Source organism: Haliaeetus leucocephalus, unplaced genomic scaffold (genome assembly GCF_000737465.1).
Source record: "Haliaeetus leucocephalus isolate CR32 unplaced genomic scaffold, Haliaeetus_leucocephalus-4.0 Scaffold92, whole genome shotgun sequence".
NCBI lineage: Eukaryota > Metazoa > Chordata > Aves > Accipitriformes > Accipitridae > Haliaeetus > Haliaeetus leucocephalus.
In genome coordinates, this window is record NW_010972528.1 from 7,433,322 (window position 1) to 7,446,351 (window position 13,030).

A 13,030-nucleotide genomic window follows, 5' to 3' on the forward strand; every position below is an offset into this window, starting at 1 on the left:
TTTTTTTTAAATTTCATAACCAATCAGAAATAATTTCTTAAACCTTCCAAGGCTGCTATGTTACCTGGATTTTCCCAAGTTCCCCCGTACTCTCCATTCGGCTAGCAACATTAACAGTGTTGCCCCAAATATCATACTGAGGTTTCCGGGCACCAATCACACCAGCAATCACAGGGCCGTGATTTATCCCTTAGTATAAACAAAAGCATGTGTCATTACTGAAGTAGAAAGTTATGATATCTACCTTCACTATTAGCCGTAAGTCATGAGCTTCAGGGAAAAAAAAAACCCAAAACTTAACCCTGCAACACGTTCCTAGCAATCAGTATTACCATCATTCTATAAATATTAGTACTGAGGCTCAGGAGATGTGAAGTGACTCATTCATTATAAAATGGGAAGTCCAAGAAAGAGCTCGGGCAAAGTTCATGCCAAAGAAAAAGTCTTCCTTTTGTCCTTTTAATATATAGAAGTAAACATTTGTATAACGACAACACTGTCTTTAGCCAAGGGTTAGTAACAGGGTACCTCCCTCTTCATCCACACCTATAATTTTCTCCAAACTCATCCAGTTGCAGTCTTCGTATTGCTCCCTCCAGTGATTAGAAAAGCCCATCTGTGAAGGAGCTTGGCATATTTGAAAAGCTAGACTAGACAACACTACCTTCAGCTATTCAGCATTTTATAATAATCCAAATACAGCCCTCAGCAATTTACCTAACTCATCCTACCTCATTTTTAGTTTTTGTGGACCTGCAGAGTTCACATTCTTCACAAACTGAACTTACCAATACGTAAGCGGAAATTGTTAAAGGAATGTCGGTTGATGCCATCCAGTTTACTCATCAAGGCAATTCCATATTCCACCATAATTCCAATGTGAGCATGCTGTCTTTCCTTATCCTATGCAATTCACACCACATATTGATGATCAAATTGCAACATAGAAGGCTGTGTCAGGCTACTATTCCAAACCAGTACTATTAGTGAATAAAGTATATATTTATAAGGATAAGACCACTCATCCTTGTAGCTGTGCAGAATTGCATATTTCAACAAACATTCCAAATGGATTTAAAAAAACACATTAAATTCAATTGGAATGGCTAGGAGGTGACAAGAATGATATGATTAAATTTTATAATGAATTTATGTCTGCCCTTTAGGATTCCAGATTTAATTTTTCATGTTTTGTATATATTACATACATGCATCCTAATATCATACATGAACCTGCTATAGTGAAAGTAAGCCTGAATACAGAAATTGGTTTTAATTCTTCTGGGTGACAAACAGTTTCAGATTCAGATGTAACATGGCACTAGAGGATTCTCTTTTTGTGCCAGTTCTCAGGTATCACAAAAAGCTTACTGTCCAGTTCCAGGATGGCCTTTTCTTTGGCAGCCATTCTTTGTCTTCCCTATTATTAGAGCTATTCTGTTATGCATCTAGAAATGTTAAGCTACTGGAATCAAAGATTAAAGATGTATAAGTATGCTGAGGTTACAGACTTAATACCTGCTTAGGAAAAATATGGAACTAGGAGATAAATAGTGATTTCAACAGGAGACAATACCTTTTTATCATCTTTTTCCACATTTCAGAAAGTCACTCTTGGTCATTTACTTTCTCTTTTATATCACCTTACATTCTGTTACTTTGAAATGCACCTACGTACACACAAAATACTGAAGGCAGATTTCAGAGACGATGTACCTGGTTGTTCTCTTGGCCTGGCGTAACACTGAGACCAGCTGCTGCCATGTAAGTGCTTCCAATGGTTTTTATTTTCTCAACACCACTAAATTTAGGTTTCAACAACAGCTGTTTGAAGGGAAATAAAACAGAAACTTGAGGCTTTAATACCATATTTCAGTGTCTACAATAAGCATTAAACATCTCTAGAAATACTATCAATCACATGAAGGTTAGGTAAGAAAGCACTGAGGATTAAGTTTCACAGTGTTGCTCTACCTGCTCATAGGAGAAATAAAATGTGGAAGTACTGAAATAAAGTACTGAAATTCAGGACTTTCAAACCATACTACTAATCCATTAGATGATGTAATTGAAAAACCCCATCAGATGGGAATATATCTTTCAATATTGCAAGGCTGAACTCAGAATATTAGTTCAGCATAACAGCCTTCCACCCCCGCCAAATGTTCACAGATCTAGTGAAACAATGTATTTTGCAGTAAATATCCATTTTTGCCAGAAGCTTAATTACCTCATCAAAATCAGCAATGATTTCATTTAACAGCCGCAAGCATTCCAGGCCTTCTTTATTGACATCACATTCAGTGTAAAACACCTTAAAATCTGGTACCGATGCAAACATGACACAGACACAGTCATAAGATTGATGGTACCAGTCCTATAGGAAAACAATATATTCACACATTGTCATCAGTCACCTTCCACCACAGGTATTCAAAACTAGGATTATTGTTTTTAACCAGTAATCAAATTACAATTTTCCTCTGAAGTCAACTACATTACTTTACAGTGGGCATCTCTTATTTTATCAGAAACATTAATGAAGTTGATTTGCCTAAAGAAAAGCTGAGATACCTCTGTATCTTAGAGATTCTCATCTATTCTGAACAGTGCCAGTCTTATGACACTTAACCATGGCTGTGAAATCAGCAATATTTATTCTGATGACATGCTGGCAGAGTAAGATGGATGTCTAAAAAAAAATTGATCGTTATCAATTAACTTCTCACTGAGGTTGTTACCAGGGAGATACTATCTATTCCTCCACTAACTTCTTTAAAAAGAAGCCTATCTTCTCTGGTAAAATATGGTCTTTGGAAAGCAGTAAATCCTTTTTAAATATTTACCAACCTCAAACTGTGTCCTGAAGCTGAACTACCAGTTCTGAAAACAGATTTCAGAGACTGACACTAAAAGTTCACATATTTTTGAGGCCATCCAGATAGCAGATTCTTGTGTTTACAATGGTCCTAGGTTACAAACAAGAGGCAAAGAGTGCAGAACCTTATAGCCTTCTGTGTGCTTGTTAGCATGAGGTTCTACATCACAGAAGTTCCGAATCACAGAAGTTCCAATTTACTGTCCTTCACATAGCAGAAATTAAACATACCTCATTTCGTTTTTCACCAATGAAATAGGCAGCAACGTGTGCTGGAAGTACATTTTCCAGCAAAAGCCTGTTAACGTTCTCCATGGTTTCAAACTGTTCGTGTTCTTTTTTAAACTTATTCTTCCACAGACAATCCAGACGACAGTAATAGTCAATCTGCAAAGGGACAAAATATGATAAATTAAATCAATGTAATATCTTGCTGAAAAATATTAGTCAATTTATTCAAAAAGTGTAGTAGCAATAAAGTTTCTTCAAGGCCTTTTGAGCCTTATAGATATGAAAAATGTGCTTTGAAAATGAAGGTCAGAAAAATACGAAACAGTCAGTATGAATGAATGCCATTTGGGTACCATCAGGTGTATTTACCAAAATGACATTTTAATAACATGGTGATTAGTTTTATCTTGAATTACTGCTTTGATTTAGGATGAATATTGACATATAAATACAGATAGATGCAAATTGGAAGAATTTGAAAGTTCTGACTTCTGTAATGCAAACAGTATTGAAAAATATAAAAATGTTTCCACCTTTTCACAGTAAAAATTTTTGCGTTATCTATAACTAAGTACAAGTAAATTATCTACAACTAAGATTGTATTCTACAAGAATATAAAAAAACCCAAAGTATATACTAATTTAGTGCACAATTTCAATGAACAATACTTTTGCATTTGATTTAAACCAACTTCCTGCAAGTAAAAGAACTAACCTATTGCTTTTTAAATACATACCTGTTTTGCAAGTAAAACTAGGGTTATGTAAAACAGAACCAGATATAAATTAGTCATTATCCTTGGCTCTTTGGTGAAAAGTCTGAAAACAAGAAAACAATACAAAGTCATCTGTATCCTTTAAGAAAATCCACATGATTAAGAGTTGGGGGAGGAATGGGAGGGGAGGGGAAGAAGAGCATAGGAAGAAGAGGGTGTCTTTGTTCAGACATATACCACCAATGCCGTTGTTCATTTGTGCCAGTGGCTGTCTAATTATAGGTCTTATCCTAATAACAAGAAAGGATTATCATTCAGTTCAGTACATGAACTGCATTTCACATAATAACAAAATGGGTGTTGAAACCGTGTTAAGTAGTTATTGTAGTGAGATGTTCAAGTAAACATGGCTTTCTCTAAAAGAGCCATCTTAATTTCTATTGCACTGAGTTGCAGCTTTCCTCCCCACACTGCCCCAACAAAAACACAGCCAACAAAATCTTGAAGTAGGAGAAGAAACTTTCTTACTTGTGGAAGGAAAGGTGATAAATAAAAACTTGAAGTGCTAAAACAAAGACAGCCATTAAATCACACCTGTATATAGTTCCATACAAATCTGAGATGCCACTCATATTTCGTAGTAAGATCACTCTGTCTTACCACATCTATTAATTTTCACAAATGCATCAAACTAAATTCTCATTATATGAATAGCCTGGGATTAAGAGGCTAAATTAAGTGCTGATTTAGGCTTTTTTAAGCTGTGCTGACAGCCTCTGCAAAATAAATTTATTCTAATCTTCAGATATGAGACTATGCTGAGAATCTGAGAAACAGACTTACAAATGAACAGTAAAACCCTTCCATGTATGATTTCTCTTAAGTATTTTTATAGTTCCTTCAATTAAATCAGGTAAATTGCTGTTACTTTTCAAAATATGTGGAGTTAGTGAGGTAAGCAAAGAGTTCACTATCCTCTTGATTAGCAAGGTCTCACAAACACAGCTTGAGCATCAGACTTTTAGCAAGGCTTTTCTTCATAGTTTAACAGAAGCTCAACCTTATTATGATATTAATATTCTAACCCCTAGTCTTTAATGTAAGCAAAGCTTTCAGAGATCTCAGAAGCCATATTACAGAATTTTTTTAGAAAACACAGTTTCTTTAAACAAAGAAAAAAAAAAAGAAAAAAAAAGGATGATATGGTCTAATATGATTTCCATGTCATTAACTTTGCAGAAAGGTTTGTAATGTCTGACTTACTTGGTTTTGATATTTCAATATTTCAGTAAGCATACAAAAACCTAACACCTCCTTTAATGAAACATTATTGTCAATTAAAAGAAACTTTACACTGCACCTGGTACTGTTGCCGTAGAAGCTCAAGTTTTTCTGCTGAAGGGTATTAAAAATGATGAGGTATACAGTCACAGCAATGGACAGGAGAAGAACTTTGAGCTCAAAGCTCATTTGAAGAAATACTGAGCAAGCAATAAATCCCAGTATGCAGCAGTAAGCATAATACTGTAAAAGAAGAATTTGAAGAGCGGTTGCATTATTCAGGCTTTATGCATAAGACACTTTCAAACCATAGCAAATGCTCTAAGTTCATGATCATTGTAATTTAAATAGAAGAAATTACAACCACTTGCTAAATACACTTAAAACTTTATTTTTAATTGCACTAAAAGGCTGAACGTAATGCTTTTTTTAGTTTACTTTTTTGTTAAAGACAAAAAGATTTAAACAAAAGGCATCATACCAACATAAGCAGTGTCAGATAAAAACCGAAGAGTGTTGAGAATTTATCTTCTGAAGTCTATTAATTTAAGCAATTATTTATTTAAAGTTCAAGACTAACCTAAAGTAGGTTCATGGTCCAGTGAACAGGCTCTGAACCAGGAACTCCAGCATTCTGGTCCTATTTTTGACAGTGCTCCCCCTTTGTAACCTTAAGCAGATACCATATTCCCATCTCCCCCACCTGTAACATGTAACGACTGTGACCTGTTCTCCAACCTTAGACACAGCTCCCTCATAAAAACTTTGATGCTAATAAGCATTATCAAGCTAGGGCCATTATCCAACAGAATTATTGAAAAAAATCTCCCAGAGGAAACACAATTCAGGCATGGTGTCCAAGGTCAGCATGCAGCTGGGAGCATTAAAGCTGTCAGGGCGTACAAAGTGCATTATGCAGACAGGATTGCTCCCTGCAAGCACAGGTATAAGATGCTGAGCTAGCATACTTTAGTCTACAAACAACTCCAAAATTATCACAGCTTCTGCTCCTCAAGAGTTTATTTCTCTCTATGTACAAAGCATGGTTTTTCACCCATAATAGCACAGACCTACCACAGATCTGGGAGATTCTTAGCTAAACAGTTAATGTTTCTGCTGAAGTGAATGAAACCAGAACAATTTATGGAGCAACTCAGTATCAGAGCCTGTATAGTAATGTATTATACCAACTCTGTCGTCCTAAAGGCACTGAGTCTAACCCCAAAAAGGTAATGAACACTCACAGTTACAACCCTGAAGCCAAACCTCTGAAAAAGAAACCACTATGTAGAGAACACTGACACAGGTCAGTTGGCTATTTAAGCCCTTTCACTCTACCAAGATACTTTACTGGGACACTTGCAAGTACAGCTCTCATCTCTCAGACTGGAACATAATCATCATCCTATTCTACTGTTTTTTTCTCAAAGTTTTAGAGCTAATTTTAAGTCTGAAATTTCAAAAAAAAACTCAAAGCCATACTTTATTCAGCACAGCAACAGTAGCTGAAACATCTTGCTTTCATGAAGAACTTTTCTGCTGTCAGATACCTAAAAAAGCCATGTTTTATACAGCAACAGAACCTGCCAGTTGTCAGTAATGTATACAATATTCAAAGAGCTGGGTTTTAAAGTAACATGTATTCACTACTTACAGTTTCCTCAACGCAGGACTGAGTTGTGTTTCCAAAAGGCTGATTTAAAGACATGCAAGAGCAGAAAATTACCAGATGAGTACAATGTGCATTATATATGTGTAACTTATCATTTGTCCTAAGGACTTGAAAGAGTCCTCACACAACCTGCTGCACATTGTTCAAAAACATGTCCATCATCTAAAGGGGCAGCCAGGTGACAAAAGGAGCATCCCAAACATTTGGATTATCTCAAAATAGAATGCTACTTTGGAATTAAAAGATAAAAATGAAACCCTCAGAAATAGTTCTTTTGTGCCATTGGTAAGTGCTGAATCTATCCTTATAGAAATGCTAGAGAACACCTTTCAAAGATGCTGTGTAACCAAAATAAGCCAAGACTTCAGCTTCATCCATGAGTACTCCAGACTTTTGAAAATCCTTAAAAGATGCACAGTAAAGCCATAGCTGATGATAGAAAATACCCCTAGAACTGCCTTGTAGCAGGAGTAAATCTTTGTTCGATGATTTAAAAATTCTGTCTTTATAATAAGATGAGAAGATAGAAAATGCTGCCATCCATCTGTATTATACACACCATCCAAGACTCATTTCATTTTATTCTTAGAAATTAAGACAGTACTCTACTCACATAGGTGGTAGCACACAGGTCATTTGATCCAGTAAAGTTTGCAGGTTTGTTCTTTTCAGTAGTCTGATTTATTAGGGGGAAAAAATAAACAAAAAACAAAAACAAACAACAAAAAAACCCAGCAAAACCACCACACAAACTTGTTAGCAGGCAGTCACTAATTTTAAGGGGTTTTTTTCCATATACTATACAATGAGACCTGATCTGGTTGCCCTTTCACTGTTACTGCAATATAAATATTGAACTATAATGATATCCCATATAGTTTTATTAAACATATATGCACACACAAGGGGCAAGAAGGTTAAAATTGCCAAGTATTTACTTACTGATTTTTTAATTCAGGGTAAAGTTTCACATTATGGCTATGCTAGTCTAACAGCTAACTGGCACAAACATGTGGTTCTGTCTCACCCCCCAGTTTCACAGCTGCTGTTCCTGTTTTCTTTTAGGCTGTCTCTGGTGGTGTTCACATGACACCACTGTGATTCAATTCAAGGACCCAACCAGCAGAAAAACAAACCTACAAAAGAAAATTAAGCATTTTCTGCAGTATAGCTTTCAGAATAAACTCCCCATGGGATCAGGAGGACATCACTTTTAGTAGCTAGCTATCAGATAGGTTTAATCGTTAACATGGTATGTCACGTAAAGCTTGTTTAAAAAAAAGACATAATAGAGTGGTCTTGAGCATGAGGTTACTGCAAAGGTTTGTTTTTTAAATGTATGTACCCCAGGTGCAATACGATACTCAAACTAAAGTTAAAAGACTGACTCCATCTGCATCTTAGTCTAGCAGTAACTACCCATAATGTCTTTGATTTTAAAAGAGTACCAAGCTGTACTCTTCCCTCTCTCATCTGCATTATTACTAGCTAGTGCAAATAGCACAGTAAACTGCTGAAAACTGCTACCCACTGCAGCCAAACATTTAAACCCACATTAAAAAAAAAGGAAGACAATCTTAGTGATCATGGTTATAACCAATAGTAACTATAAATGTCATCTTGAAAGCAAGAAAAGGTGATGTAAACTAGAACTCAAATCTATCATATGTACTCTTAGTTCTACAAACTGGGAGTTTTTACTTTTAATGCTTTTACATGGCATTGTGTGTTATCTTTCTGTAAATCAACTCATGCTGTGAATCAGATATTGGAAAAAAGGAGCAAAAAGCAAGGTACATGATGAAAAGAGTACAGGAAGTTACTTAAACTGTGGATGTTACAGTAAGTTCACAGAATAAAGATAATGCGATTACTTACCAAATTAAAAATGGCTATAATCAGCAAGGCACCTATAGTGATGACTGCTAAAGGAAGCCTAAGTAAAGGCATTGTTTCCACCTTTTCTGACATAGCGCAAAGGTGGTGCAAAAAAGGCCACTGTTCTGAGCAGCACTTCTGCAAGCAAAATTAGTTTGTTTCAGTAACATGGATAATATTTTGATACATAGGAAGAAATATTTCTAAATATAAAATACTTTTTCTCTGCAGGAGAGTGTCAAGAGCCTTCATTGGAATCCTAATTTAGAACTCTGAATCTAGTCATTCAGATTAAATGCCCAACACCTTTCCACAACTGAAAATGGAGCTAATGCTTCCTTATTTCAAAGAGGCCGGGTGCTAAAATATTCTGAAATTCTGCTTTAAAAATACAAAATTATGATCTAGTTGAAAGTTCTAGGGAAATATTACTAAAACTATAGTCGTAATCTATGTTGTATTTTTTAATTTTGGAGCTATAATGTTATATTTGGAACTACATTTTCAGATGACTAAATTGAAACCAATGATAGACAGTCTCTTTTCTTGCCATCCTAATATCCTCCATTTGTTGCTATAGCAAAAAACATCTAGTAAAGCATATACTTTTAATGATTACAAGCATTATTCAAGGATGCTATACCAAAACACTCCCAGTGTAAAACTCAAGTCTGATGCAGTTGCAATCTTGGAATTGTCTTTTCCTTTTCTTTTCTCCATGTGTTTTTACATGTGTAGAAACCATACGTGCATACATATACACACTCTCCCCCCCCCCATAGACATATATATACACACACATATATACATAAAAATCCATCCACTCATAAACACCATACATACATAAAATCCATACATGCTATCTAACTGTACTTTTAAATGAATCGTAAAATTTATCCCATGTATGGAGTGCAATTTATTATTTTTTTTTTCTTTCCCCTTTACACAACTTGAACCGGGGTCTATAAGAGACAGTTTCTTTCTGTGGCAGTTTTCCTGGGAGATCACCATCACCCCTCTGGAATAAGATGATGGTGATATGTTCCCAAGAGAACTTCAGAATTCCCTCTCACCCTTGGTCTAGCACAACATAGATTTGATGAGTGCAAGGAACTCTTTAGAATTCTTTCCCTCTCCCACCCCTGCCTCCAGATAGTTCTTGGACTACAGAAGGATTTTTTTATTTCATGTTATTGAACTCTCTGTCACTATGGCCTGTCTCTATGTCACTATACATTTTTAAACAGTAATCGCATACATTTATTAATGCAAAGAAAAAGGAACTACAAATGCAAAGTGTCCTAATTGATGTAATGATTAATTTGGAATTCTAACAACTATAAAATTGTTGCCAGTAAATTATTCGTATGTTTGTAATTTTCATGGGACTTTATAAATTATTATGAAAACTAATCTTGCATTCAAACTTATTTTGATTTTAATAGCGTTTCCAGTATAGAAAATATCAAGATTTACAACCAAAAAATTACTATTAAGGACAAACATAAACATAAAAATAAATTTTAAAAACCCGACCCCACCCAGCAAGTGTTAATATCTTCCTCCTGCCTCGTACACATCTATTCTAGCACCCAAATAATTCTGAATTACAGTGAGAATTTTCAGACATGAAAATCTGTTTCAGGCAATGAAATCTTCTGGTAACCTGAGATTCAAGGCTTCTGTAACTCCTATAGAAATTAACAACTTAATTCATTACCCCAAAAGATAGACCAAGTTGCCGAATTACATCCATCCACTTTTGAAAACAGGAAACATTTTTTTAATAAACTTACCATACATTTCTCAGCAAAGCACACAAACAAAATAAGTACAATGATGACTGCAACAATGCCAAAGGAAATTCCTAGTTTTGCAGTTCTAAACAGAAGAGAAAGCATTAAACAAACCAGTGTTAAACAAAAAAATTTTTCAAACCACAATTCAGACTAATGCTTGCTAACAGTGTTTCTCTAAATTTAAATAGAATTTTTCTTCTAACAGCACTGAATGACCATTACATTGCACAGGTTATTGTTGCTCTGTTGCACAAATACTACTTTAAGATACTCTACTCCTCTCACTGACAGCCTGAACCACTACCCCATGCATAAACCACATGGAAACTGCACTGCAACAGCCACAAAAAAACAAATATGCCATAAACTTCAGAATCATCAAACATCTGCTTTCTTGGAGGTATGAGAAGAAGCTGAAAGTTCTCTCCTTGTACCTCTACAGACAAAAGGATCACTGAGCACATTTTAACCAGCTAATCCCGTTTTTCTATTGCTCACTCACTCAATGTGCTTACAGCCAACTATTCTTACAGAATAGTTTTTCTCACATAACTGATCATCTCCCTGTGTGTACAAAGCAAACACAATATTAAAAAAATATTTCTATTTTATTTTCATATTAATATCTGGGCTCTTACACCAACAACATGAATACACTCCTTTATTAAGGGGTAAATTAGTCCTAAGAGGTGTATGTTTCTTAAATGTAAACCCTCAGGAACTCCAAAAGACTTTAAAAAGTTTCATGCATGTGAGTTTCACTTTAGCTATTGGTTAATTTGAATTACCAATTATTAAAATACTGACACTTACTTTGGCATTATAAACATCTGTATCAGAAATATACAGAGGAACACAAAACTGGCACATGCGAAGTAACTCTTCAGTTTTAGGATGGGAATGGTACGATACTGAAACACAGATTATAATAAAACTTAAGGATACTTACAGTTTTTTAAAAACCTGTATTACATAGATATGCAAATTTATACTGCACTATAAAAAAATATACATAGAACTAAAAGAGAACAAAAGAAAACCACCAAATAAAATTCACTTGAACATCTATCAACAAAACCAGCCCAATCCAAAGGATAATTTCAAACCTAGAGGGAAAACCCCCAGGTATGTAAATCAGCACTTCACAGATGCATGTAATCAAAATCCTCATAAAAAAGGATATACACAGAAGTAAACCTAAAATACATATGTACACACACACACACCAGCAACTACATACAGTACACCACAGCACAGTAAATTGAAGAACAGTTATTCAAACAGAAATAGTACACTGTACCTAACAACAACAGTATTATACTTGTAATGAAACAACCACAGAAAGCAAAGTATTTTTGTTATGGATGCAGAAATACTTTTTTTTTTAAGTATCATTACTTTTGAGAGAAGTTCTTCGTATATTAAAGCTGCCAAACTCCTAACAACTCCCTTATGGCAAGAATTTAACCACAGATTAGAGACAATCTCCTTTAATCTACAAAATTAGCATTATTAAGGAAGAATGACCTACTCAAACGAATGAGATCTGCTTTTCATTAGTTACCAAAAACTTCTTCAGGTGCGCAGTCACCTCCAGAATCCAGTTTCAGAATGAACAGTTTCAAATATATTGTTATTCTGCTCTGAAGTGTAAATCAAAGACCAAAAAGGATTATTTTGCTCTTACCAACCTCTTTTTCAAGACCAGGTTCTGCAAAGATCAGTGAAAATCCACAGAAGTCATCTGATTTGCCACACCATGGACTGCATTCAAAGAGACACGTTACAAAATGTACAGAACAGGCCAAGGAGAGTATGCAGAAGCATTGTTGTAGTTGAGACTCCACAGTATGCAGGGTGAGAGTGCCACCATTTTACAGACATTTTACAGTTCTGCAAGGTCTTTATGTTTCATAGCATAACATATGAACGTTACATTTTTACTTAGCTGACAGGCAGATCCAGAACACTCTCACAGACAGCAGCGTCTGCCAGTTACATGCAAAGTGTAACCCCAGACCTTCCCTGAGGTTTGCAAATAGGAAAGTATAATAGCAGATGTTAGAGACAGCCGACAGCCTCCAAAAACTTCCCCTAAATAGTATCAGGCCCCTATTGGGAATAGCTGGGGTACAGTGGTAACAGCCTTGCTATAACTTAAATGAAAGAAAGAGTTTTTCTTCTCAAATTCACTGTTTTACATTTGATAGGAATTTAATTATTGTATCTTAAATAAATTTTAAAAAATTCACAACATTGCCTGTGTTTGCTTTTAAATGCAAATATATTGCCAAATGCACTGCCTTCTACTGATAGACTATTTACCTTCAGTGAATCAAGCACTAAAGCAATTTTATTATTACCCCCAAGACTGTGTTTTGACTTTATACATAGGCTTTGTTCAGGACTGCACCCCATTTCCTGACACTACTTATTTTAATAAACGGAACACAAACATTAACTTCCTATCCCATCCTACATGGCAGTTCAGCTCATTACTTTGGACAGTCATAAGAAACAAAGCCATAATTTTGCTGTTTCATAGTACTATACCACATTGAACAGCTAGACTAAC

At 35.2% G+C, this 13,030-nt stretch overlaps 1 protein-coding gene across 2 annotated transcripts in view; it reads right to left on the minus strand.

The window, feature by feature from the left end:
• ADCY7 (adenylate cyclase 7) overlaps window positions 1-13,030 on the minus strand; it is a 62,593-nt gene that overhangs the window by 4,348 nt on the left and 45,215 nt on the right. The window contains exons 14-26 of one of the 2 annotated variants that reach the window (XM_010585016.1): window positions 12,147-12,219; window positions 11,269-11,366; window positions 10,453-10,537; window positions 8,657-8,794; window positions 7,392-7,454; window positions 6,761-6,799; window positions 5,186-5,349; window positions 3,847-3,928; window positions 3,110-3,265; window positions 2,231-2,377; window positions 1,717-1,824; window positions 789-903; window positions 65-189 (exon numbers count right to left, since the gene is read on the minus strand). In XM_010585016.1, the coding sequence (XP_010583318.1) occupies window positions 65-189; window positions 789-903; window positions 1,717-1,824; window positions 2,231-2,377; window positions 3,110-3,265; window positions 3,847-3,928; window positions 5,186-5,349; window positions 6,761-6,799; window positions 7,392-7,454; window positions 8,657-8,794; window positions 10,453-10,537; window positions 11,269-11,366; window positions 12,147-12,219 (1,393 nt within the window). The remainder of the gene's footprint in view (window positions 1-64; window positions 190-788; window positions 904-1,716; window positions 1,825-2,230; window positions 2,378-3,109; window positions 3,266-3,846; window positions 3,929-5,185; window positions 5,350-6,760; window positions 6,800-7,391; window positions 7,455-8,656; window positions 8,795-10,452; window positions 10,538-11,268; window positions 11,367-12,146; window positions 12,220-13,030) is intronic. The other variant, XM_010585017.1, reaches the window with a different exon arrangement.